Genomic DNA, 26,232 nt, shown 5'->3' on the forward strand with positions numbered 1-26,232 from the left:
AAATAACATGTTTCTTATTTGCTTACCTTTCGATTTATTGTTATTTATTTCCGAACAAACAGATTTAATTAACAAAATGTTAATGCTCAACATTTAACGTCCATCCAAACATGCATATTAAAACTCTTCTCGCTCCAGGCAGGTATCTCATGTTTGCAAAGTTATCTTAACATCTCTGAAATCTTTGTATTTAGATTCACTTTTTTTAATCTTACTAAATCCGTGAGACGGTTTTTACGGGCCACTAGATGGTAGCACTAAGTTACATTTGAGAACAAAAACTGAGACCTGGTGTTGCCAAGTCCTCGATTTTACCGCGGAATTGGGCTACTTTAGCGCTCTTTCCGCGGGATGTTTTTCATGTAACGTGATATTTAGCCCCTGGAATGCGACTTTTACCAAAAAACGTATTTTACCCCAACGGAACGCGATTTTTTACCGGGAATCCCCACTGAAAAGCAATTGGGCTAGTTTTGAGTAGCAATTGGGCGGGTTTTGCTGAGAAAACCTGGCAACCCTGCTGACTGAGCTCGTAATAGTATCGCGAGATCAAGGTCTGATTCGCCAAATCTCATTTGACATTAGCCTCGTTGGTAGCGTAGCGCAAGAAGGAACGCGGCACTGCTTTCTCGCAGAAGCTTATTGTATTAATATCACCTTCGTTTCTGTACAAGGTTACCAGCTAACGTTAGTCCAGGTATGTATACATCGAGTCTCTACAATGTCATGTTTGTTTTGAGAAATATTTTCACTTTTAGCTAATGTGACGTCGGAATGTTATAATCTGGGTTAGTGGAGGACGGTGAGTGCACGAGCTCACTATATTTGTAACATATCAGGCCTTCTTCTGTATTGTTACGGTGATATATTTAAGATCCTGACAAATGTATACTTAATCTGAAGAATCGTTTTAATGACAAGTTTAAAAAAAGGTTTTTTTTTAATGAGTTGATAGTTCACTGTGTCCTCGGCAATGCGACTCATAAAGGGGGCTACAGACGGGCGATCTGTAGGATATATTTTCAGTGTCCGCTTTAGATATTCAGTCTTGGTTTTATGTAACTTTTTTTTTTTTTTTAAATGCGATTTTCATGTCTTGATAAAGTGTAAGCTTTGCATGTATCCTAAAGTTGCGTAATATTATCAGTTAAGGATTATCGTCATTGCAAGTAGTTCCAGGATAGTGAAGGTTAGTGGACTGCAGATATAGATAAGTCATCATAAAAATAACATTCCATTATGTTATAAAAACATAAAGAGGTTGAAGACTTTCACCTACATCTAAACATTGCTTCATTCACAAATGGAGTTTCATTTGTTGACATACACACGTTGTCTTTGCTGCATTGTTTGTGTTCATTTGGACTGACATTCCTGCTGTATTTGTTTATAGAGTACTACACGTAGCGATTTTACATGCATTACATATATTATCTCTAGTGAAATAAATAATTCCCATAAAATAAGATGTGGTGATTTAAATGTGCCTATTAATGTCAACATTGGACTGCAATACTAGAGAGGTGTATGCCTTTGTGAATCTGCGAACTACTGGATGAAGTTCAAGTTTTAGATCTGAAATCAGCATTTTTGCAGTTATTTTTAAGGCTATTTAAAGAAGTGTAAGCATTTAACTGAAGTTTCAGTTCCTCTTTTATATTCCTTGTGAAACAGAAGTTGCCGTAATCAATCAGGGGGCGCAGTGTATTTCAGTTTGTGCTGTGTGTGTGTTTTTGGGGACGCTTCTGGAAGTCATTGTCGTGGGTCGCGCGCGCCCCCCTGTGAGTGGGCCCCCGTGTACGTGCAGAATCTGTCGGCTCGCGTGGAGGCGGCGCTGCCTACCACTGCTGACGACGCGGTGGGCCGAGGATAGATAAACCCTCACAATAATTAGACTTTCATCTGATCGCAATAAACGAACTAATCGGCACACTTGGATTACATTGACGACCGTTGTATATCGCATGATTGACAAGACGAGGTAGGAACCGAATTTATAGTTTGACTTGACGTTTTAAGTAAACGAAATGGCTTTTCATTTCATGACTAGCATCTGTATTGTTGTATTAACAGTGAATTTTTTAGTAAATACCAGTATGCGTGGCTTTACGTACACTAGACAGAATGTAGGCTACCATGGTGTTACTATTGTTTTTTTACATGTATTACTTGCATGTCTTTTTGTCATGCGTTATGGTAGTACTATGGTATTTTCTTAAATACCATGGTAATTACTATATTCTGATATTGCCGTCCAATGCAACCACTGTAAGATACCTTGCTAGTGCCACAGTTATTGTGTTTTATTAAATCTCAGAGAGATTCCTGTTCCTCTGGTTTATAATCCATGCATGCAGTCAGGATGGAAAGCTTTAGATCTGTGGAGCGACTGGGCTTTTGTTGTCCGCTGCATGCTGCGTGCAGATGTTTTTGTGCTCCTCAAAGATGTTTCTGAATTCTGTTATTGGCTGACATTACGTAAAATGTTTATGTTGTTGCACAGTCAGTCATTAGGTTTTTCTTTTTTAGATTAAAATAATAGCTGTCTGATCTAAGATGCAGCTTGAGAGCTCTTCCTTTTTTTCTAATGGGTGTGCACACTTGGGGGGTGGTTTTCTCAGACGTTGTTTTTTTCCCCCCCTTTGCTGGAACAAGTTTAGTTTTGTTTTGTTTCTTCAGGAATCTAAGAATGTTGCCCTTGAGATATTGTCAGCTGTATATTGTACGTGTACTGATACCTCACGTGTAGCTCTAAGTTTGGCAGGCACATATCATTACTGAAGCACTGAGACATTGGCAGGATGTCAGAGAGGCTTTGAGTTCACAGGAAAAAGGCCACAGCTGAAGTTGTCTGATACGAGTTTTAGACTACCTACCAGTAAAAAGTTTGCTCTGTCAAACATATCCCTGAGTATGAGTATGTTCTGCACCAAATTATAATAACTGTAAGGTCTCTAAAACTATGGAAAAACAGCGTATGAATGCATGTTATGTTTTGTACCATACTTTATAAGGTGCACTGTGGAATAAAGTGCATTAAAGTATTGAATTCACATAAATGCTGGAAGCATTTTCTTTCCCTGTCTAACTCAAGTTAAAAAAAAAAAAACATTTAATCAAAATGCTATTTATTTGAAGAAATTCATGCAAGATTTCTATTTCTATTAAAATTAGTTAAGCATAATCCTTTGGATCAAAATATTTTTAAGATTATGAGAAACAAAATCAGTTAAGCGTATCTGAATGTTTGATTGGTACTCTATACAATGCAGTTTATTTATAAAATAATGGACGTTACATTAAAGAAATATGTTTACAATATTTACTAAAGCTTCATAAAACTGGATGATAATTGGCCAGCAGGTTATTAATTAATCAGACCACCAATTATCAATGTTCCTCAGTCAAACAATAATTCCTTTTCAAAGTGCATTTACATAAATGTAAACAAATTGAAGAGGAAAAACTGAAATGCAATTATGCCATATTTAAAATAGTAATTTACTTACCCTCATGTCGTTCCAAACCTGTATGAAATAATTTCTTATGTGGAATATTATAGTTAAATCAAAATAATATTGTTATGATTATTATTATTATTATTTGGAACATCAATGGTATCCCAAAACCGTTTGGTTAGTATAGTAACATTTCAAATGATGGTCATGTCCGGGTGAACAATGCTTGTAACCAGTCATTTGAGAATGGAGAACAAAGCGATTGATTTGAGCTGGTGTGTTTTGTTTGTCCGCAGCATGTCACCCGTGGGGCAGAAAGAGAAGGCTGCCCTCAGGCAGTGCATACAGGCCCGGGCCCAGCTGGAGGATGCTGTCGCTGGGATCGTCAAAGCTGAAGTTCAGCTTAGGAGCAACTCTAGAGAGGTGAGATACAGCAGCTGTTTTTTCTCCTGCGTGTTTTCGGTGTCATAAAGTAAAGATATGAAGTACTCGCCTATTTTTAATCTTTTATTTCTATACTTAACTCTCAAATCATGTGTTTAGTGTGACTTAGTTATAAACATCATTTATCTTTTCTTACCGCCTTAATCTTTTCTAGTGGGTGTGAACACTGACTGGCTTCATAATGTGCTTCATAATGTTATTTTCTTGCTTGTGTTATAAACATCCATTCATATGACATAATTTGTCACACCTCACAAGCACAGGTAATAATTACTATTTAGATGAAGGTAGTCTAAAAGGAGTAGGGCTTACTAGACCACAGCTAAACAAGCTGAGATGTATTAACAATTGAGAAATTGTCTCAAAAATAGTTTGTAGGCAAGTATATAGGATTTACACTCATTCACTTAAGCTCTGTTGAGAAACCTCAATGGGTTTCCCCATAATCTCTCAAAACAGCTGCATGGATCAGAGTATAATAATGTTTCTCTGTTTTAAATGAACAAGGACCCTGTTTCTATTATTGTAGACCTCAGATTGTTGCAGGCTGTCCTTCAGCGGTTTAGGAGGAGGAGGTCTTATTCACCAAAGCAGGAGTTTTAAAAGCTGCTTGGCATCTAAACGCTTGCATATCAAAGGCAGACACGTCAGGACTCGCACCTGCTAGAATTCACACGTATGTGCCTCTGCTCACTCACAGGTGAAGTCTCAGTTGCACAGCTGTATCAGTAGACATCTGGAGATCCTTCGCTCTCGTGAGGTGTGGCTGCTGGAGCAGATTGATCTGGTGGAGCAGCTCAAAGGAGAAACTTTACATCAGCAGCAACAGCAGCTGCATTTGGTGAGTTTAAAGGGATTTTACTGAGCATTTTTACATTTTCAGTTTGAAGAAGTACATTTGTACACAGCCCATCTGTCAGTCTGGAAAATTGAGCTGTTATTACGGAAATACTGGTATCGTTTCTTTTTTTAAATTTTAGTACTGACTTGCAGTCTAGACGAAAATAAAACAGTCAGTACAGATACTTTTGAGATCTTTTGAGCAACAATTCTTAGAAACTTAATCTAATTGACTCTGAAACTAAAGGAGAAGTGAATCTGTTCTGCTCGAGTTACTGTAAAGCTGAAATGATTATGGTTTCTTACAGCTCAAAGGCCAGTTTGACATCCTCATTCATCAGCTGGAATATTCCAGTAGTAACAATCTCGCCACCCAGCTCACCAACTGCCTGGAAAAGTAAGAACCAGATCGACTTTTCTTGAATGATTTTGTTTTGTGTACCTGCTCCAGTGTGTTAAATGACTGTTTACATGTCAAGATAGTCAACAGAGGTAATGTAGTGGTTTAAATCTCCCTGTGAGTCTCCAAACAATCTACAATCATTTTCAACCACAAAAATGTCTATGTAGATGATGAAAAAGTCTTGGATAATGATGGGTTTAAAACTCAACTTTTGGCATTCCAGGCTCTCTTCTCTCAATATGACTCCTGACGAAAGCCCAGAGATGAGTTTCCAAGCAGATGCACGCAGCTTGCGCCAGGCTATCACATCCTTTGGGACCATTTCTACCCAGGTTTGTGGAATTGCTGATTTGCAGACTTGGACATTTGGTTAATATACATTGATAGCTATAAAAAGTAAGAAATTCAGGAAAAAAGCTTTTTTTTTTTTTTTTATAGTATTGCAAGGACTAAAACTCCAGGCAATCTCAATATTTTCAGCCTTTTGCCAATATATATCTCAATATATTTAATTTGAAGTGGCTTAAATTCATTTGAGTACATTTTGACTAAACCTCCACCATGGCCAAGTAGATTAAAACTGTTTAATGCAAGTACTATAATACAGCTAAAAAACATTTGAAACCATTTTGAAAATCTGAATTATTTGAATACACTGACACTGTCTACACCTGACATCAGTGGTACGAGACAAACAAAAGCAAACAGAGCCTAGTATAATCTGTCTAATCTGGATATGAAACAATGCTGTTCTATTTCTGATGTACTCCATCAATTACACTACTTCTGACAACAGTACAAATTGATTCTGAGCTTTCTTGCACTTTTGTTCAGTGCAGACAACCTCAAGCTGTTGTGCCTGGTGTAGACATGGTGTGAGAATTTATTGAACACGTTCTGATAGAACATATGGTCCGGTTATTAACGTAGGATTGAAATGTCCAGTTGACTTTTGACAGGATCACAGTGTAGCTGGGGAGAGTAGAGCGTGTCAAAATACTATGTGCTCGTGCCATTGCTATAAATAGACCTGTGCATCCTTTCACAAAGCACCTGCATTCATAACTCTTCTCTGCTGCAGCACATGGAGATCTCAAACGCTCCTGAGAGACCATGGCTTCTCCAGGACTGCCCAGTTTCTTGCAAGAAACAGGTTTGTTTTTGATGTTACACATGGCTTGTGTAGCTTCCTGCTCGTTAATTTGCATTCAAAGTTAAAAACCCATCTTGTTTACTTAGAAATTAGATCCTGAATGGGCCACACCTCTGGCTGAGTGGCTTCTAGGAAACCATTCAGTAAGCAGCACTCCTGTAGGACACCACCTCAGCACAAACCCCCAGGACTGGCTGCTTGATTCCAAGGAATCTCAGGTAAACGTTTTTTTTTTTTTTTTTCTCGTGCTACCATGAGAAGGTGATGATAGTCTGATATAAGTACAGATGTGTTATCCACTTGTTGAGAACCGTCGAATTATTCACTTGACTGTATCTAAAGTGCTTCTGCTGTCAGATTGATGTGTTTAGGAAATGGCACACTGAGTTTTTTCATTTTTTATTTCCACTTTACAGGAAGAGCAACAGTTACCAGCCTTTGACTTCCTAAAAGCTTGGGGCCAGCTTCAAGACCTAGAGTCGTGGCTTGTGAAGGAGAAATTGCCTGTTCGTGAGAGAACCTGTAGCGGAAGCTCAACCTTCTCGATTGAGATGATCGAGGAAAGTGACCTAAATGTGGATGAGCTGGAAGTGGAAGACCAGCAGGACAAATGGGATGACGCTGTTGAGGAAGAAGAACTCAGCAAGTGGCTCTTCAGCCCAAGCCCGGTCAACCAAGATAAAACCAGCCCGGTGTCAGATGCTGACCGCTTCAAGCAGATCATCAAACCCTTTTATGAGAGCTTCTCCCCCAGCGATTGGCTGCCTAAATCCGACTGCAGCTCTTGCTGTGCCACACGCACCACTGCTGTGGAAATCGAGAACCTCGGAAAGCTCAAGTGCCTGAAGACTCCACCCTCATCCGCTGCCAGCACTCCAGTCACCAGTCCAGATCCCTTGGAGATGTGGCTTCACAAGACCATCCCTATCGAGACCACCTGCAAAGCCAACGAGACCTGTGCCAGCTACGCTCAATGTGTCTGTGACGACAACTGTGGAAAAGATGCCCTCAGTGCTTGGCTCGTCAAGAAAGAGGGTCGAGATAAGAATGGCATTCCTGTCAATAAGAACGCCACAAACAAAGCCTCCAGCCACCAGCAGGAGCAGCAGCAGAAGGTTCAAGCCATCCTAGAGGCGTGGCTGCACCCGAGCAACAGTGCCAAGTCCCCTGCCCTGTCGTCCCTCTCTGCCTGGGTGACCCCGTACGCAAAAACCTCAGACTCTGAGAGCTCTGTCCCGGAGTCTTTGCAGAACTGGCTTTTGCCAGCGATGACGCACATAAGCACAACCACTGAGACGTCAAACGAGCCAAAGACAGAGAACACTAAAGAGCAAGACAGCAAAGACTTCGAGGAGGACAAATGGCTTCTACGCAAACGGGTCAGTGCGCAGGTGAGGCTGAAATCTGTTGCTGCCCAGCTGCACAACATAAACATGTTAAAGGAATAGTTCACCCACAAATTTGAATTGTCATCAATTACCTTCATGTTGTTCCAAACCCATATGACTTTCTTTCATCTTCTAAGTGCAAATAGAAGTAATTTTAATGGAACCTGAGAGATTTCTGTCCCTCCATTTGAAACTTTACACAATCAAAACTTTGGTGCCAAAAAGTTCATAAAGATTCTGAAGAGACACAATTGCTTTAAATGATTAACAGACTTAATTCAGAACTTCATTCATGTATAAACACGCACATCAAATATGGTAACCACAAGCTCAACTACACTTGCTTGACTCGAGATTGGATTACTTTTACAATGTCTTTATGAACTTTTTGAAGTGTCAAAGATTTGGTTGCTTGGACTTTCAATGAAGAAACAGAAATCTCTCAGGTTTCATTAAAAATATCTTCTTTTTGTATTTCAATAAATGAACAAGAAAGTGGCTAGCACACTGAATCCAATACAGATTGGAGAAGTCAACAAACTTTAAAAAATTTTTAATCAATTGCATTGTGCAAAAAGTGCGTTATTTTTTTTAAATTTATCAATTGCTTTGTGCAAGTGCGTTACAAACAAATCGAGTACACATCTGCTTACTCGAGATAACGCATAACTTATCTGCAGAGCACTGAAGATAGCATTTGTAAATTTTTCCAGTCTGTATTGGATTCAGTGTGTGGCTAGCCACCTTCTTGATCATTTTCAAGTATTTCATTGGCTCTACTCGCCTGCAGTAAAAGGATTTCTTTTTTTTCCCTGTTTGGAGTGCTACAATTTTCTTAAGTTTGTATTTGAATAATAAATGAAAGTCTTAGGGGTTTAGAATGACATTAATTGATGACAGAATTCTTATTTTTGAATGAACTGTCCCTTTAAGGAACCATCTTAGGTTTTCCATCCATAGTATTAGGGTTGGAGACTGTCACTTTTAAAATTTGGTGCATTTCATGAACATGATTTATTTCTTCTACATTATTCATATATATATATATATATATATATACATGCATACATGCATACATACATGCATACATAGACTTCATAGCATGTTTTCCTGTGGTTTGTCCAGGAAAGGCTAGTCCTACCTGCAGTATGTGACCTATTTTCCTGTATGAAGCTCAGTGGGGACAAAGAGAAGTGGCTACATCAAACATCTACACAGGTGAGAAACATTGACATAAATATAAACAATTTTTAAAAAAGTAGACCTGTTTTTTGCGTTCAGAGGAAGTAAAGCTATTTTCTCTTCTCTTTTTCAGATATGAATGCAACATCCACTGGCTTTTTGACTCTAGCGCCATTTAATCGCTGATTATTGCACAATATTTTTCTTCAGTGCTCTTTAGGGATTAGTTCTCTCCATAATCTTCTTGATTGAAAGGGTGATTTTGGACTAAAGGTCCTGTCCAGGAGGTAACCATCACTTGAGGAAATGTTAATGCAGGGGAATTACTGTCTTTTTGCCATTTTATTGGCTTAACGCAGTTAAATTCCAGTAATGTGGTGGAGGCCAATGTGTTTATATTAGAATTCAGTAATGTGATTTAGACATCACAATGAAATGGACCAGATTGGTGCATACAAAACAAATACATTTTTTTTTTCTTTTTCTTTTCCCTATGAAGGCATAGTGGGAGGAGGAGGAGGGGGTTGGGATGAATGAAATAAAAACATGAATCTATATTACTTTTAATCACGCACAGTTACAGCATTTTTTTATTCATCTTCCAAAACTTAGTCCTGCACATATGGAGGAAAGCATGCTCTAAAGCAGAGAATGATTTCCTCCATCAGTTCTGTGAAATATATATTTATATAGAAGTTTACTATTTTCTCAAGTATTGAATAAGCTTCCTTTGCCTTTTATTTTACTTTATTTCACTTTATTTCAATGATTATATTATAAACTTTAGTGGCATATAAAACGCCAGCTAAACATAGCATAACTTCTTTTATTGGAACCTCAAGAAATCTGATAACTCGTGCCTGACATCGAATGTGTAGCAATGCTTGCTATCAGTCCACCTTCTGTATGAGTGGAAATCAATCCACCAAAGTTCACCATTTCTGCTGTGTCATGGGCTACAGCAGCTGATGTTTGTTGTGTGGTTTTTGTGTTAGGCTCAGACTCGTGGTAAATGTTTAGCATAGAATCACTAGTTCTTTTTCAATTGAATTACTCCTGTAGTAACCACTGGTACTGCTTGATGCCTCTGCTGTTAACCACCCTGTCAACATACAAGACGTGATTTATGCAGTGCACTCGCAGAGCAAAGGCTACAAGTGACACTGCTTCAAAAATTAAACTGCTTCAAGACAGAAAATGAAATTTCGTCATAATGTCATCTCATGTACCAATCTTTAACTTCATAACGGACCAAGGACTTGGTAGATAAACATTAACAGTGCAGAAATCTTTGTCATGTTTGTCAGCATGTGCCAGTGTTGGACTGCAGTATTGCACACATACACACATGTAGGTTAATTACAAAAATTGCTTGTATGATCTTTAATGCTTTGATTCTTGTCGACTGAATAAATATAAGCATATAAACGTGTCTTCTGTCATGGCGTGACTGATTTCAAGTTTCCTAAAACACAAGTTTATTCTCACAAAAAAAAAGGAATGAATAAAATGCCATTTAAGGTCATGTAAACTTCATTTCAACAACATTTTAGTGAACACTCTGCTAAATGCAAAACACACAAATGTAGAAAGAAACCCAATCTTATAGCACAGATTTATTTAACTTTTAGAAACATTGATAAACATTTACTTCTAGTTACACATATACATTCTGCCGATGGAATGACACGGCAATGTGCCCAAGTATCATTTCCTACATTCATAATTACCAAAAATATTACTACAAAGAATTTGAGTAAACACTCCTTATCCATTTCTAGTGCAAAGTTTTTAAACAACTACTGTTGGTAAATTATAGACAGTAGTTTTGTATGATTGCTGAATGTGTTACAAACACTGAAAACAAGCATTGACTTGCTGCACTATTTGCAGTCCCTCCAGGATTTCACGATTGTTTTGTGTGATTTTTGCGATCAAAATGACTGATTTTGTGGTGGTAATTTCCATAAATTTGTGACAAATTTGCGATTTTTTTCGTTTCTTTTAAATATCACATTTACCAAATTAACTCAAGTGAAGTCACCTTTATTTATATAGTGCTTTTAACAATACAGATTGTGTCAAAACAGCTTTACAGTATCAAATAGGAAAACAGTGTGTCAGTAGTGCAGAAGGACAATAATAAACACTCAATTTTCAGTTAAAGGTATTTCATTATTGAATTCAGTGATGTCATCATCCAGGGGTGCGTTTCCCAAAAGCATCTTTAGCTAACTATGGTCGTTAGTTCCATTGAACTCTATTGGAAACGCACCCCAGCTCAGTTCAGTTCTAATAGTATTTGTGCAATCAATTCGACGATATCGCTGGAAATTAAGTGTCCCCATAGGGCTGCACGATTTTGAAACAGCTGGAGTTTATTAAACGTGCAGATTATGTATTATGTTAGATGCGCAATATTCACAAATAACAAACAAAATGCATAAAGCTGGTTTATTTTGGTCTCTTAGTCAATTCTGAAACATTTGAACTTTTAAAACAACCTTAGGACCCTTTTTCCACCTTACCTATGTAAACATTAACAAAGAAGTATTGTAGCTGTACATACTGCTTGTAAATCCAATTCATACATTTGGTATTTTGGTCTCTTAATAAATTCTGATATATTGATATATAAAAAAATAGAAGGGGAACAAATTCAATAATTAAACAACACTGCGTAGTCAGCGTTGGTATTGTATCAGACTTTACTGATCAGTGTGCACTTAATGCACTTAACATTATATGAAATTCAAGTTCAAATGGAGTTAACAGTGTTTTTGACCAGCGAATGGCTGAGATGGAGTGTCATTAGACATTATTAACTGTTATCTGAGGCAGCAAGTGCATCGCAATATATGCTTTCATCAACTTTTACAGGTTATATAACGTTTATTGTAGCTATATGGGCGCTTAGTTTTTCTTGTTGTTTAATACACTTGGTCAAAATCTCAAATTAAGCGCTTATGCACAGGATATTTAAAACGTACAAAAGTATATTGGATAGACGGCAAATAACCTACTTCTCCGCTCTTCAAGCACACAAAAACATTAGCCTTTACAGACATAGTGTCTGAGTAAAGAAAACGCTGTAGTATTCAAACATCAATTATTTATTCACCCTTTCATTGCGAAAAGGCGGAGATCTGTCTCCAGGCTGTGCGCGGCGCGAAGTTACAAGGTTTCGCTGAGAGATGATCCAATGGCATTACGAGGTTTTACTGACAAGCTCTTTTTAATGCTTATCATTGGTTAAACATTTTTAAAACCCTCTGATTTAAAATAATAATAACGAATTATAATAATTTTCCACGGCACACCTGACTGGGCTAAAGTATGGCAACTGCATACTCTGCCACACGGAAACACCGCCCTGCTCGTGCAGTATATCGGGATATTGTTTAGCCTGGTCCTTGGCCCTGATGTGAGGAGGCAGGTGAGACAAATTTGCCGCCATTGTTTCTTGACAGACCGCTCACATACACAGACGTCATCACGTGAACAACAACATTTTGCGATTATTTTGCGGTTAAATGACGAATTATGCAGGATCACAAAAAAAATGCATTGCATTTTGTTTATTTTGCATTGCATTCAGCGATCGCGGAATCGCGAAAAACTGGAGGGACTGTATTTGGTACTTCAGCCATTATAGATTATATATATATATATACATACACATCTGATAATCTATCAGTTCCATTAATAGACGCTATCATATGGACAGTTAAGTTTAACCTTTGTCTAAAATAAATTTGAATAAATAGTTTCAAACTATCCTTATATTTAATATGAAACAATATATTTTTAGGAGACTGAATTTGAAGCCTCAAAGTGCGGTTCGTTTACATATTAGCTTTAAAGTTAATGGACATTGCATTTAGAAAGAAACAATTGTGCTTGGTATTTAAAAAAAAAACAATCTGTGATTTTTGGATTAATTTGTTGAGTCTCGACAGAAGCTTCAGTAGCGGGTAGGAGAGCTTCCCTTCAGACGGTCCCAGTTATTGTAGAGAGCATAGAGTCCAGAAAGCGTCAGCCCAACCAAGCCGCCCCGCGCGGCCCCCCGCAGACCTCCTGCAGCAAAACAAACAGAACTTTACGAAACAAGTGAAAACAAGAACCGGCAGTTCCTCTCCAGATTAACTTCTCTTCCTGAAGTTGCACTCATCACTCTCACTAAATTGTGTAATAACACTCAACTTCTTTTTTTCCCCCCTAAGTAGCTCCTTATGAATGTTTCCTTGCATATAAGAATCCAAACCTTACAGTACTAAACTCTTCAACATAAATGTTCCAAAAGAGGGATTTTGTTGCAAAATGCCACAGAAGAACCATTTTGTGTTCCTCCAAGAACCTTTCAGTGATCAGTTCTTAAAATAACCTTTTTTTTCTTAATCTTTTCAATAAATAAATCAATTCTATTTCACTATAAAGAACCTTCCTTTTGTGCAATGGAAAAGTTCCATGGATGTTAAAGGTTCTTCACAGAACCCATCAATGCCAAAAACAACCTTCATTTTGATAAAGTGACCTAGTACAAGCTGTTGTTTAAATTCACAAGACCCACGACAAAATGATATAAAGACTCATTTATTCCATCCAAGGCATAGTTATCATAGTAGAACTTGAGCTAGAATAATATTTTTGGTTCAGAACCAGCCAGATCTAGTTATTGACCTCCAGTGACAGTCTCACAGATGTCAGTGGCATAAAATAGATAGAGAGGAGCTTAACTTCAGCCTGACCCAGAACATGGAGAAGAGCGATAGAGCTTTGAGAAGTGTGAGGACTCCACACCCACCATGAGCTCAGGCTTGATATGAACTAGCGAATGCGAGTCAATAAGAGCCCACCCATAACACAAGAGTCCACTGGAATGCTTCAAAATAATAATGCGCTGTCTCTTTAAAAAAGGACTCTTCCTTGCAGACATCTACAAGGCTGTTTTCTGTTAATATTAAACAGAAATGCCCCAAATATGCAGAACAAAACAACAGAAAAATGCCAGTAAAAAATGCTGTAATTGTTTTTACAGCACCAGTATGATCAAAGCACATTTCCTGTGAGCTTGTAAATATGTTTGAATATACACTAGCCTGCATGACACATGACTATGAAACGTGAGATAACTAAAGTGATCTTGTGACCGTCTGGATGGCTTGGGACACACTGAAGACAAACTGCATTGATAGCAAAACTCTTATCTGACACTAAACCCTGCCAAATGCTCTTCAGCAGAGTAGGCAATGTGCTGCTGATTGCTGAATCATCTCAATGGCAAGGAACTTCCCTTCTAAGAACTGCAGCAAAGAATGATGGGAAATTATTTTGTGGCGTCCTTGAAAATGCATTCATTCCACAGCTACAGGAAAACACCTGTAAGGTTCTTCCTTACAGGAACAATGCCATTTTGGGTTTATAACCAACCACCTAATGTCCTTCAGTGACCTAAGTTTTTACTACAACATTCTGGTTACGGAAGTACAAATCTCATTTATTTTCTACACAGAGATTAATTTTTTTAACGATTCTCTATGGTTATGATTCTGTAAGGTAAAGGTAATTCTTTAAATATTTAAACATATTTCAAAATGTAATTTATTCCTGTGACAGTAAAGCTGAATTTTCAGCATCAGTCTTCAGTGTCACATGATCCTTCTGAAATGTGACCCTGGAGCACAAAACCAGTCTTAAGTTGCTGGGGTATATTTGTAGCAATAGCCAAAAATACATTGTATGGGTCAAAATTATAGATTTTTCTTTTATGCCAAAAATCATTAGGACATTAAGTAAAGATCATGTTCCATGAAGATATTTAGTAAATTTACTACTGTAAATATATCAAAACGTTGTTTTTTGATTAGTAATATGCATTTCTAAGAACTTCATTTGGACAATTTTAAAGGCAATTTTCTCAATATTTAGATTTTTTTGCACCCTCAGATTCCAGAATTTCTAATATTGTATATCGGCCAAATATTGTCCGATCCTAACAAACCATACATCAATGGAAAGCTTATGTATTCCTGGTTTTGTGGTCCAGGGTCACAGATTGTTATGATAAATATGCTGATTTGCTGCTCAAGAAACATTTCTGTTTCAACATCAGTTCAAACAATTTCCCTTTTCTCCTCAAAGAAATCTTCCACAGAAAAGGAAGTACATAACATTGCTGGCTCTTTCCCTTCAGTCTGCTGATAAAAGGTATTTTTTCTTGCTTCTTAAAGATAACACAATGTGATAAACATATTATACATGATCTACCTGGAGATTTGTACAGGACACCAGTCAGGGTTCCTGCAGCAATCGTGTTGAGCTCGTCCTCTGCCCCTCTGGCTTTCTCTATGATCACCCCAAACGCACTGTACAGCAGAGCTGAACACACACAGTACACCACCAATATAAATAAATACACACATTCAACACAGAGATTAGCTGTCTGTATTATTACATGACTTCTAAATGAAAAATACAGAAGCTCAAACAAAATAAAAATACCCTTCTGTTTGAAATGAGCATTAACCTGACTACAAAGATGGATGAGAATCGTTTTGAGGGGGAAGGAGTCCCTCACCTAATGAACCCAATGTGTTAGCCCATGTGGCACCTTGGCGGGTCACCATATTCAGGATCCTGAAAGGGAGAGTAAGAGTTTAAAACAAAGTCACAATTGACCTAAATCACTACATGACTTCTGTTCGAAAACATCAAGCCATATACAGATATTGAGAACAACACAGTTAAAATAGTCTATTAACAGAAAGGCTTTTCTTTGTTTTTTTTGAACAAATAAATATAATAATATGCATATTTTTGCTTCATTACACAGGAATCAGCACCTGGACTTTCAAGGCTGACTCATTCAATAACAACTTCCTTGACCTGTGCCAGTCTTTAAGGAAATATATGTTGATGGTGATCATAACACTTTTTTGTTGTTTTGCACATAACAGCAGTAGAGCGGCAGACTTTGGCCCACTGTACTTGTATAACTTGTAAAGAACTGCATGTGAACAGGCTTGACCACATGATGCCTTGGGTCACACAGGTGTGTACACACAGATGTATTTGAGCTATTGATTTAAAACAGCTGTCACAACTTATCTTTATTGATAACTAAAAAAGAAAAGAAAAGAAAAACATTATAAAAATTGAAATTAAATGAAAACAAATATACAAAATAGAGAGTTTTTCATTGAAAATGTCAATGTCTAGCAGTGTATTGCTTTTTTTTTTTTTTTTGCATTTAGTAATATGAAAGCTAAGAACTTAAGTAATCAAACTGAATCTTGTTGAAAGTTGTTGCTCAAATCATTTATTCAGGTCTGTAACGGCTGCAAAAACACAAACATTGTCAGAAGAGGAACCAAGTGTTGTAATACCAGGATCAAATTTGTGTCTTAATCACAAGTCAAATCAGCTTGCAGTTTTTTTTTAAACTGAAGATTAATACGTTTAGTGGCCACACTCTTATTAAACTGTAATATATATATATATGTGTGACCCTGGACCACAAAACCAGTCTTAAGTCGCTGGGGTATATTTGTATCAATAGCCAAAAATACATTGTATGGGTCAAATTTATTGATTTTTCTTTTATGCCAAAAATCATTAGGATATTAAGTAAAGATCATGTTCCATGAAGATATTTTGTAAATTTCTTACCGTAAATATATCAGAACTTACATTTTTGATTAGTAATATGCACTGCTAAGAACTTCATTTGTACAACTTTAAAGGCAATTTTCTCAATATTTAGATTTTTTTGCACCCTCAGATTCCAGATTTTCAAATAGTTGTATCTCAGCCAAATATTGTCAGATCCTAACAAACCATACATCAATGGAAAGCTTATGTATTATACATCTCAATTGCGAAAAATTGACACTTAAGACTGGTTTTGTGGTCCAGGGTCACATATACATATATATATATATAATTATTAATTTATTTTTTGGGGGGTAAATATATTGCCATATCAGCTTCACTTCACAGTCTATTACATTGTAGATACAGGTTCAACATTCAACAGGCATTATAATAAATACAAGCATATTATAAAATTCTACTTCTTTAAATATACTTTTGATTAAAAAAAAAAATTTGTAAATGTTTTAAAACTTATGGCAAAAAGTTGAAATTGAGACAAAAAATGAACAACTTTGACTTCATCTCACAATTCTGACTTTGTCCCTCATAATTATGACTTTAAAAATTACACCTTGTTAAACACATTTGTAAACACAACCCTGTAAAAGATTATTTAAATGTACTTTTGATTTAAAAAAATAAATAAATATTTTTCCTGGGTAAATCTTACAAAATAAAACATCTGAAGTTTGCACTGAAATCATTGTCTCATGACAATAAAAACCGTCCAGACATTTGTTTTATACGTTAGTACTACAATATTGATTTTTGGCCTATACAACACCTTATAAAACAATTTGGTCATGTCTGGATTTAAAGGGGTACATGTATCTTTTTCCCAACACGGGATTGATTTCATATAATTTGTTGTTTAAATTCATTGTTTCCATTTCTCTTGTATATACTGGCAGATTAAGGGTTTGAGGTTTCAAAGGTGGCATTCATTGATACAATCGCTTTTTTTCTCTTGTTCTGTTTTCTTCTCCAATTTGCGTGAGAAGTATGAAACGCCCCCCCAACTGCCCGCACCACATTTTAAATTCAAAGGAAAAATGCATGCGACTCTGGTTTTAGTGGAATGTGGTGCATCACCACATACCAAAGGAAACATGACACTGAGATGCACAATATGGTTTATCTACCTATTCATGACTCGTGCTCCACTGACATCACGGAATAACCCTTATTGTATGTTACCTAACCCCACCTTTACCAGGAAACTGACTTCTGCTGTTTCTGTTCCTATGAAAGGTATAGTGCACACTGTAGCGAACACTGCCCTCTGCTGGTTAACTGTTTATGAGCGCATGCAAGGTGTAGAAAGATGTGAAAGAATCAAGTAATTCAGACCATAAATGCAGTGGAAAGTCCCATTTAACCTATCTGCGAAATGTCATTAAAGAGGTACTATGGAAGCCCATTTCCACAAGAGATGGAAAAAAAAACATGCTTTAGTAAATCATAATTACGACAGTCAGAATGACAAATGTTGTGAGATACTAAACTGAGAAAATTTTTGAAATTATGACATACTAATTCAAAATTATGAGATAAAGAGAGGCAAAATTATGAGAAATTATTAAATTTTACTTTTTAATGTCATAATGCCTTCATCTCAATTTCAGGACATTCCTATTTACTGAAGTTTTCTCCTTGTTAAATAAATTTTATATCATAATTTGTACATTTTCTCTTATTATTATGTCTTAAAAAGTCAAAATTATGAGATACTAAGTCATAATCGTGAAATAAAAGGTTGAAATTGCAACTTTTCATCTTAATTATGAGATACATCACACAACTAACTATGATTCACTAAAGCATGATATTATGTCTTATGTGTCAGTCCATACGCAGTTAATTTATTACAGTAAACTTAACTGACTGCTTTTGTAACTACAATTACAGTACTCACTGTACATTGCGAGGTTTGGACCAAGCCATGTTTCTGGTTTCAGACAAGCCCATTCTAAGTCCATTTACAGCCCCAAACACAGCACCTGTATGAGTTGAAATATTTGAGAAAAAGTGAATTGCAAATATCATCCATATTAATTACTAACAAATTAATTTAATAGCAAACACTGAGACTGTGTGATGCAGAAGAACCTGTGTGTGAGGAAGAAGAGATCAGATACCTGTAATACAACATCCGCCAATAGTAAAAAAGGCCAGCTCAAAGCGTCCTCTTGTTTTGTTTGCTCCAGTGGGCAAAATGAACTCATCTGTATCCTGTGAGCACATGATCATGACAGACATCCATTAAAACTCATATATTACAAACAAATAAAGGTAGCTACTGGCCATCTAAAACCACAGATCTGAGATCTCACCTGTAGGAGATATCTGGGGTCAACATTAAGGTATGGAGAGAGAGGACTCATGCCCGTCACTGTTAAGAAAAACAGCTTTAGTAAGCGACTGAATCATATGTACATATGTAATATAGTACAGTAGACTTACATGGCACTCCAGCGAGCTCAGTCTTTGAATACTGAGGGCCAGCAGATCCAAACAGACCGAAGCCTCCTGCACTTTTTGAGCCTGGGCTAGATGGTCCTGATGGCTCCTTATTATCCTCCATGTCTAAGTTCAGAGGTTCGTGCACCTTTTTACTCAGTTAAACATTTAAAGATATGCCTAACTTATAGGAATATTTTTGCGCGCTACCGTTAGCCAACAAACATGCAACCTGTTCCCTGATTAGCTTTAACTTAGCAGGTCAGTAGTAATAAGGTCAAATAAGGACTTTGACTGGCTGGCAATTAGTCTATTTTTTCAAAAACACAATCAAATGGTTTAATTATTCAATACTTTCACTCGTGCCATTTTTGCCACTGCTGCATGGCGATGTTTAACTTGAAGCTCCTCTTGTTTGCCATAAAGTAAACTGTCGACGTTCATTGAACTGACCATCACAAACAGCTCTCATCTCTCAAACCCACACGTTTAACATTTTTACTGTTATAATCTAAGAAAAAAATAACCCGTGTGGTGATGTGGACAAACTGTGAATATGAAATAACCTTTACTGAAAGTAAAGTAAGCGAAGCTTTACTGAAGCGCATACACGACAGTTTTTACGACAGCAACTATTTCTGGCCAGATAAACACATACGGAAAGTGAAACTAAAGCGAATTCATTCGGAGATTTGCAGAGCAGCTCATAAATTGTTTATTAATAACGCAAATAAAAATGTTTCATATAAAAGAATGTATGTAATTTATATATCTATCACTGGGTATTTAGATATGTCTAGCACTGAAATTGTTTTTTGTTAGTTAGTTTGTTTATTTATTTAAAGAATTATTAATTATTGAGGAAAAACAATATACATAAAAAGTTTCAGTTGCCCTCTTTTTCCATTTTACACGTTATGTAAAACAAATAATGTGTTTTGCACACTTTATATGTAATAGCTGTTGTTAGAGCATGTAATATTATTATTACAAATAATTTCAATCTTTTTATTTACTCTGGCATTTATTATTATTATTGTGCTTTTTTTTTTTCTTGGTATATTACAAAACATTGTGTGATTTTATATGGCCAACAGATTACTGTTGCTCTTTTTGTGTCGCTTAAAACGAGATATATCAAATCAAAACACATATATAAATTCAATTAGTCGTGGTTAAACGAGCATTTAATTTAAAAAGGGAAATCTTTTTTTTTTTTTTTTTTGGACAAGGGAAATATTATATTAATCAGTATTGAAACACAATTTACAGTCCTTTATAATTATTTTGAGTGTGTCACATTTCCAAAAACATTTTTATTCATATTGTTACGAACAGCGTTTATTCTGTTTATAAAGATAATATTGTTTGTAGTGTAAAAAAAGCGTCTTATTCACGCTGGAATGCGGAAGTCCATCCATATGGTAGACGCATCCACGGTGACGCGCCAAGGCGGTGAAAAAAATGACATCCGCGGCGATGATCTGACAGAGGTGCGGCAGAACCGAAGCGATTTCCAACGACCAAACAGCACATTATATGCTCGGTAATTACTTTCAAAAACGTTTTAACCGACTTAGAAGCGTGCATAATAATTAAACAGTGGACGCGTTTGGTTGATGAGCAAATGCGGTGCAGTGAGGGCACAGGAAGACGCGCTGGGAGAACATTACAGTGGTTCTTGTATTGAGGAATTTAAATACATCTGAGATCATGCAGTCACACCGGCCATATGTCACTCTCTGAGTCTCGGCCAGAATAAAACCTTTGGCTCTATCTGGAGATTAGATTACGCACACATTTTAGAAGTAGCTACATTTTATTGTTGTTGCTCCAAGTGATGCAACCGAGTCTTAAGCGATCGAAAGGGATTTTATTGAGTGAATGGTCTCACGGATTGTCTGTCTTCTGTCATGCATGCATTGAAATGGTCGGAAATTATAATATATACTTTCGAGCAACCGTAAGTGCGAGTTATTTCAGCAGAAGCTGGCGGTAGTACAGAAAGTACAGCCTGTACACATCGTATTCAGTTTCAGTATGTATCTGGGCCTCGGTGCGAGAGATACGCTTTGATCGTTCATCATCTGTGAATGTGTTGAATATATGTGCAATTTTATGGCGGGCCGATTGAATCCTAGCCATTATAATATGTGTACAGTAAGGCTCTACCGAGCGCCGTGCCATTCATTACAAGGTCAGAGTGCTTCATACCACGGTTCTTTCTACATTTTAGTATTGAGACCTTAAAACGTAATTGATGGGGATGTCTTGAACACGCGATAAATTAAATGTTTTAAAAGGCAATATACAGTTGATCACACTGGGTTGCAGCCCCATTTAATCCTTTCCCAGAATGCACCGTGTCTGCACAGTTGTGTTTCCTGTTTACCGTTGTAACGCTTTTGTTTGGCTGTTTTTCCTTTATTGTCGAGGTTTCAAGTAGATTGCTATGGATTTCTTTTGCCACGATTGATCAGAGGGGGTGAGTTTATAAATAAATAAGCCTAACGTAAACACGCGAAAAAGCGAGATCGGCGAGACTTCGCGGCTTCCCGCTGATGAGGAAATACCCTGGCGCGCGAACGTCCGCTTTCATTTTACTGTTCGACATATTATCGCGTTCCGACGGATTTGACAGATTTCGGACGAACTGCAGAACGATTCTTCAGGACGTTCTCTAAAAATCTGAGCGATTCTTCTGAACGGTCTCCGAATGTCGGAATGATTCTTCAGAACGTTCTTTAAATGTCAGAGTGATTCCTCAGGGTGTTCTCCAAATATCAAAATGACTCCTTTAAACGTTTTTAAATGTCAGAATGATTCTATGGAATGTTCTCTGATGACAGAATGATTCTTCGGAACGTTATTTTAAATGTCAGAGTGATTCTTTAGAACGTGCTGTAGCCGAAATAGCAGAAATGTCAGTGTAGAAGCTTCTCTAAATGTGAGACTGATTCTTCAGAATGTTCTTGATTGGATCTCATAACTGTCAATCGTGGAAAAGTCTGCTTGATGGTTGTTAATGGTGCAGGTTCATTATGCTGTAGTCATGCATATAAGCCTAAAAAAAAATATCCATGCAAGAGGAAGTAAAATATCTTGCATCATAGATCATGAGTCTCCAGGATAAATAGTTTTTTCAATGGCCTGAGATTAATGTAATGCTGTCGAGCATGTATACATGTAGTAATATTATCACATGACCTTAAAAAAACCTAATATTTTACTCAATATCTACTCAAAATAAACTACTTTTATTAACAGAGATAGATAAAAAAAACAACAAAAAAAAACATTTACAAGTCTTGTTCGAGCAGACTAATTATCAGACAATAACTTATAACTAAAAAGCCAAATACTGGCAGATGCATACTGTTTAATCAAACTCAAGATTTTTTTTTTTTGTTTGTTTTTGTTTCCTACTAGGATTTGCCGAGGTGTAAATTAAGCCTGGAATAGTCACAGCTCCCCAGTGAGAAAACAACAGAAGGGCCGTGAAGATCAGCCCTAATGGAAGAGACAGAAACAGAGCTGACCTGCTCCGAGCAGGATGCTTTAGGAGCAGACTTCATCACGGTGGAACTTGACACCCAGCCCATCGAATATGTGGTCAAGTGGGCCGATGTGGGCTCCAAATTCACTATAGCCTGCGTGAAAAAGGATTTGGACGAGGCTGCCTGCTTCACCTCTGATCAGATGGTCAAAGTGGAACCGGATGAGACGTTCTTCGTCCCTTACGAAGCGGTGTACCCAGAATGTGACGAGGTGGATCCAGATTTGATTCCGACGCATGAGGAGGAGGTGGGCAGCGAGTCGGACTTCAATGACAACACGGAAGCGGGGAATAGCCAGTTGTGCGAAGAAGAGGACGTTTCGGATATTTGCTGGGAGAGGGAGGTGTCTCATGCTAGAACGTATAACTGCCGCTTCTGCGGCAAGAGCTACAGCCATTCCTCCAGTCTCGCTCGCCATCTGCACGTTCACTCGGATAGATCGTCCCTCTCTTCCTCTAAAGATTTCAGCAAGTTGTGCGACAGCAAAAAGTCTCTACAGTGCAATCTATGCGGGGTGCGGTGCAACGGCAAGCGGCTTTTGGCGATACACAAGAAATGCCACAAAACCAAGAGACTGCACACATGCAACACATGCGGAAAATCGTTCAATCACAGCTCTAGTCTGTCGCGGCATCGGTTGATCCACAAAAAGGGCCTGGATAAGATCGTCCGACCGTTATACCCGACTCCAACCCCAGCTCCCATCGTAACCCAGCACAGTTTCTCGTCCGGCCACGGGACGAGTAAAAGAACGGTCGAGAAGCAGTACCAATGCGCGCAATGCGACAGGGTCTTCAGTCACTCCGCGGGACTCTCCAAGCACCAGGTGGCTCACGTGAGACAGCTGCTCAACTCGTACACACATGGCAAAGACTCCCTCGACAAGTCCTCGGACCTCAAGATCCGCTTGAAGCTCTGCTCCCGCGACAAGCCCAACTACTACACCCTGTGCAAGAAGAACAAGCACGGTAAAGGGGGCAAGAAGAGGTTGTACCTCCCGAATGAGGAGCGGCCGTACCCCTGCCTCATTTGCAACAAACGCTTCAGCCACACCGCCAGCCTCTCGCGGCATGAGCACACACACGCCAGCAACAAGTGCTACGCCTGCAACGTCTGCAAGAAGACCTTCGTTCGGCTCTCCAACCTCAAGCAGCACCAGCAAACGCACGCTACGGGAAAACTCTACAAGTGCCCACAGTGCGGGAAAACTTTCGTTCACTCCTCCAGCTTCTCGCGCCATAAGAAGGTCCACGCGGCGATGAGCCTGTCTGCGAAACAGGAAGCCGTTAGGTGCGAAGAGGAACTAGTCATCGATGAGGTGGCCCCGCTGGAATACGAGTCCGAGTGAGAAAGACCGAGGCGCTAGAACTGTCAAGGCTTAGCTGATGGGGAAAAATGTTGTTTTTTTTTTGCTTTGTTTTTGAAATCGTAATTTGGGTGTGGTTTCAATTATAACCCTTTTCAGCCACTTTTAGGGGATATAGTAGACACCTTTGTTAATATAATAGTGTTTTTTTTTTTTTTGGTTGACATTCCTTTTTGTTTTGTTCATTCGGTTTATTTGCAAGCCAAATTTATATCTCTGAAATTTTAGGTATTAACAAGAAAATCATCAGAGAAAAGCAGATGGCATTGGCAATGCAGGTGTTATTTATTTTTATTTTTCTTATTTTTGTCGTGCTTGCACTGAATCTGTGAACCCAAAATATTAAGTACTTATTGGAGTAGAGGGCGGTGAAGGGCAAAGGTAATATTAGATTCAAGTTTGTTAGTTGGAAACCAGAGTTTTGTATGCAAGAAGTAAATTTATATGCAATTTACTTGAACGTTGTTCCATCGAGTGTGCGGTTTGAATCAGTTATTTCTCCTGTAATTTATATTTAGTGACCTAATTTCAAGGCTTTTCTTAGCTGAAGTCTGGAGACACAAAAACAGGTTTTGCTGTTTGGTTTCATGGGATATTAACAAAAAAATGTATACAGTTCCAGTTTAAACCGCTGGACGAGTGCAAATTGAGAAGCTGTAATCTGGACTAACAAGTGTTTTGGGGTGTTTTGATTGTTCTGGATTTGACTAGTTTCCTTAACATGTTGTCTTTGGTACTTATTTCCTCTTTGATGTTCTTTTGTCAAAATATGAAATCCATTGTGTCCATGGAGGGTATTTATAAAAAAAAAAAGAAAAAAAAAATGGATGCTCATTGGACACGGATATGTACAGATGCACTTAAAATATCGTTCATATAAAGTTGTGTGTGCACTTGAATGAATATGAGAAAAGAATATACCCGCAAAATGTGTGCTTTTTACTTCCGCTGTATATGTGTAAAAAGTTGCAGTTCTAAAAAGAAGTTCTATCTGATTTATTTTTCTGTATCTGCATAAGTTAAGGAATAGCCAAGGGATTTCATATTTTAACAAGCATTGCACTATTGTATTTATAGACAGAAGCACTACATACTTAGGAAATTGGAACGCGACTGGATCTCCCGGTTAAAACCTCAAACGAATGAGGCACGGAAATATCTTCCACGCATTTTGAAAAATTGATCAAGTGCCCTCAGCTACTTTGTGTAAGACCAAAGCTCTTCAATGCAACACAGAAGACCTGGAGTTCAGCTCATCAAAGGTGTTTAATCAGCCTCATGTTCGATGTTCATATGCGTCTGGACTTTTGCTCACCATTTGCTATCTGAATGGAAATTGAATAGCAATTACTAACATATTTATGGTGTTTGAAAATGAGACGCTGAGGAGTGTTGGGATGCTCGTACGAAGCACAGAAGACACTGTTTGCACCCAGAATGATGTTATTAAAAAAGAAAAAAAGCTCTTGGTACTCGATAGTTTTTTGAGTTCCTGGTTGTTTTTAAATATTCCCATTGTTCTTAAAGCATAAGTCATATCCCCCAGTCTTATGGATCTTTTATTGCCATTGTTTTTAATTCTTTCCAATAATATAAGGTTTATCGCTCTCCTATCCACACTTCTCATGTTTTGATTTAAATTTGTCAATTTTCTTTTTCAATTGATGTAGCTATTTCATCTCTCAATGCAGCAGACCTACATCTTGCATAAAGATGTATGTTTTTGTATTGTGTTTGCCATTAGATAACAGTTTAAGAGTTCTGTCTTGCATTTTTGTAATAAATAATTGGTTCATGAATCAGTGGTCTATCTGAATCTATTTGCTTAAGCTTTGTAGTATAAGTATGGTTCAGTAATTTCAATTACAGCCATTTAAATGAAAAAGCCCAGATATAAGACACCAGTCCAGTTGTGACAGATAATTAATTTACAAGTCCCATTTACTGAGAGATGGATAACTAATAATAATAATTCATTATATTACAATTTAATTGCATATAATTATTTTATCGCCAAATTATCACCCTATTAATTGACTCCAGGCCCTACCTGTTAAAGAAGTCCTTGCTGAAAATGCCACCTGTAGCTGTCGCCTGTAGTTCTGTCATCGGCCAAAAGATGTCAGCAAAAGACAATTTATGGAAAGGTAACACAAACAGTTCAGCAAACATCATAAAGCTTTGTGTTCCAACCAAACAACAAAACTGGTAGAATAACTAGACCAATTATTATATTATGTTTTTAAACTTAACATTTTATATCTGACCTTTGCATGATTTGAGGGTTTTTATCTTATTATTAAAAAAATAAAATCTTTTTTTTATTGG

At 37.5% G+C, this 26,232-nt stretch overlaps 3 protein-coding genes across 7 annotated transcripts; 2 read left to right on the top strand and 1 right to left on the bottom strand.

Annotated features, from left to right (window-relative positions):
* Positions 1–540: 540 nt before the first annotated feature.
* On the top strand, positions 541–10,300 carry ncoa4 (nuclear receptor coactivator 4). 2 transcript variants are annotated; one of them, XM_058795217.1, is made up of 10 exons: positions 541–697; positions 3,755–3,881; positions 4,603–4,743; positions 5,051–5,139; positions 5,369–5,477; positions 6,227–6,298; positions 6,385–6,516; positions 6,715–7,689; positions 8,812–8,904; positions 9,002–10,300. In XM_058795217.1, the coding sequence occupies exons 2-10, from the start codon at positions 3,756–3,758 to the stop codon at positions 9,005–9,007; spliced, it is 1,743 nt and encodes a 580-aa protein (XP_058651200.1). In that variant the 5' UTR covers positions 541–697; position 3,755; the 3' UTR covers positions 9,008–10,300. The 2 variants fall into 2 exon arrangements, with proteins under 2 accessions (XP_058651200.1, XP_058651199.1); XM_058795216.1 differs by lacking the exon at positions 541–697 and adding an exon at positions 1,826–1,981.
* A 58-nt stretch (positions 10,301–10,358) lies between these two features.
* On the bottom strand, positions 10,359–19,599 carry timm23b (translocase of inner mitochondrial membrane 23 homolog b (yeast)). Its single transcript, XM_058795222.1, has 7 exons — positions 18,985–19,599; positions 18,855–18,913; positions 18,660–18,753; positions 18,437–18,521; positions 15,446–15,504; positions 15,136–15,246; positions 10,359–12,945 (listed from the first exon to the last, which is right to left on the bottom strand). Exons 1-7 carry the CDS (start codon positions 19,103–19,105, stop codon positions 12,833–12,835), a joined length of 642 nt encoding a protein of 213 aa, XP_058651205.1. The 5' UTR covers positions 19,106–19,599; the 3' UTR covers positions 10,359–12,832.
* Positions 19,100–25,697, top strand: LOC131551955 (zinc finger protein 135). 4 transcript variants are annotated; one of them, XM_058795221.1, is made up of 2 exons: positions 19,100–19,119; positions 22,411–25,697. In XM_058795221.1, exon 2 carries the CDS (start codon positions 22,495–22,497, stop codon positions 23,884–23,886), a length of 1,392 nt encoding a protein of 463 aa, XP_058651204.1. In that variant the 5' UTR covers positions 19,100–19,119; positions 22,411–22,494; the 3' UTR covers positions 23,887–25,697. The 4 variants fall into 4 exon arrangements, with proteins under 4 accessions (XP_058651204.1, XP_058651201.1, XP_058651202.1 ...); XM_058795218.1 differs by lacking the exon at positions 19,100–19,119 and adding an exon at positions 20,379–20,527; XM_058795219.1 differs by lacking the exon at positions 19,100–19,119 and adding an exon at positions 21,314–21,466.
* The last annotated feature ends 535 nt before the right edge of the window (positions 25,698–26,232 follow it).

This window comes from Onychostoma macrolepis, chromosome 13 (assembly GCF_012432095.1).
Source record: "Onychostoma macrolepis isolate SWU-2019 chromosome 13, ASM1243209v1, whole genome shotgun sequence".
Classification (NCBI taxonomy): domain Eukaryota; kingdom Metazoa; phylum Chordata; class Actinopteri; order Cypriniformes; family Cyprinidae; genus Onychostoma; species Onychostoma macrolepis.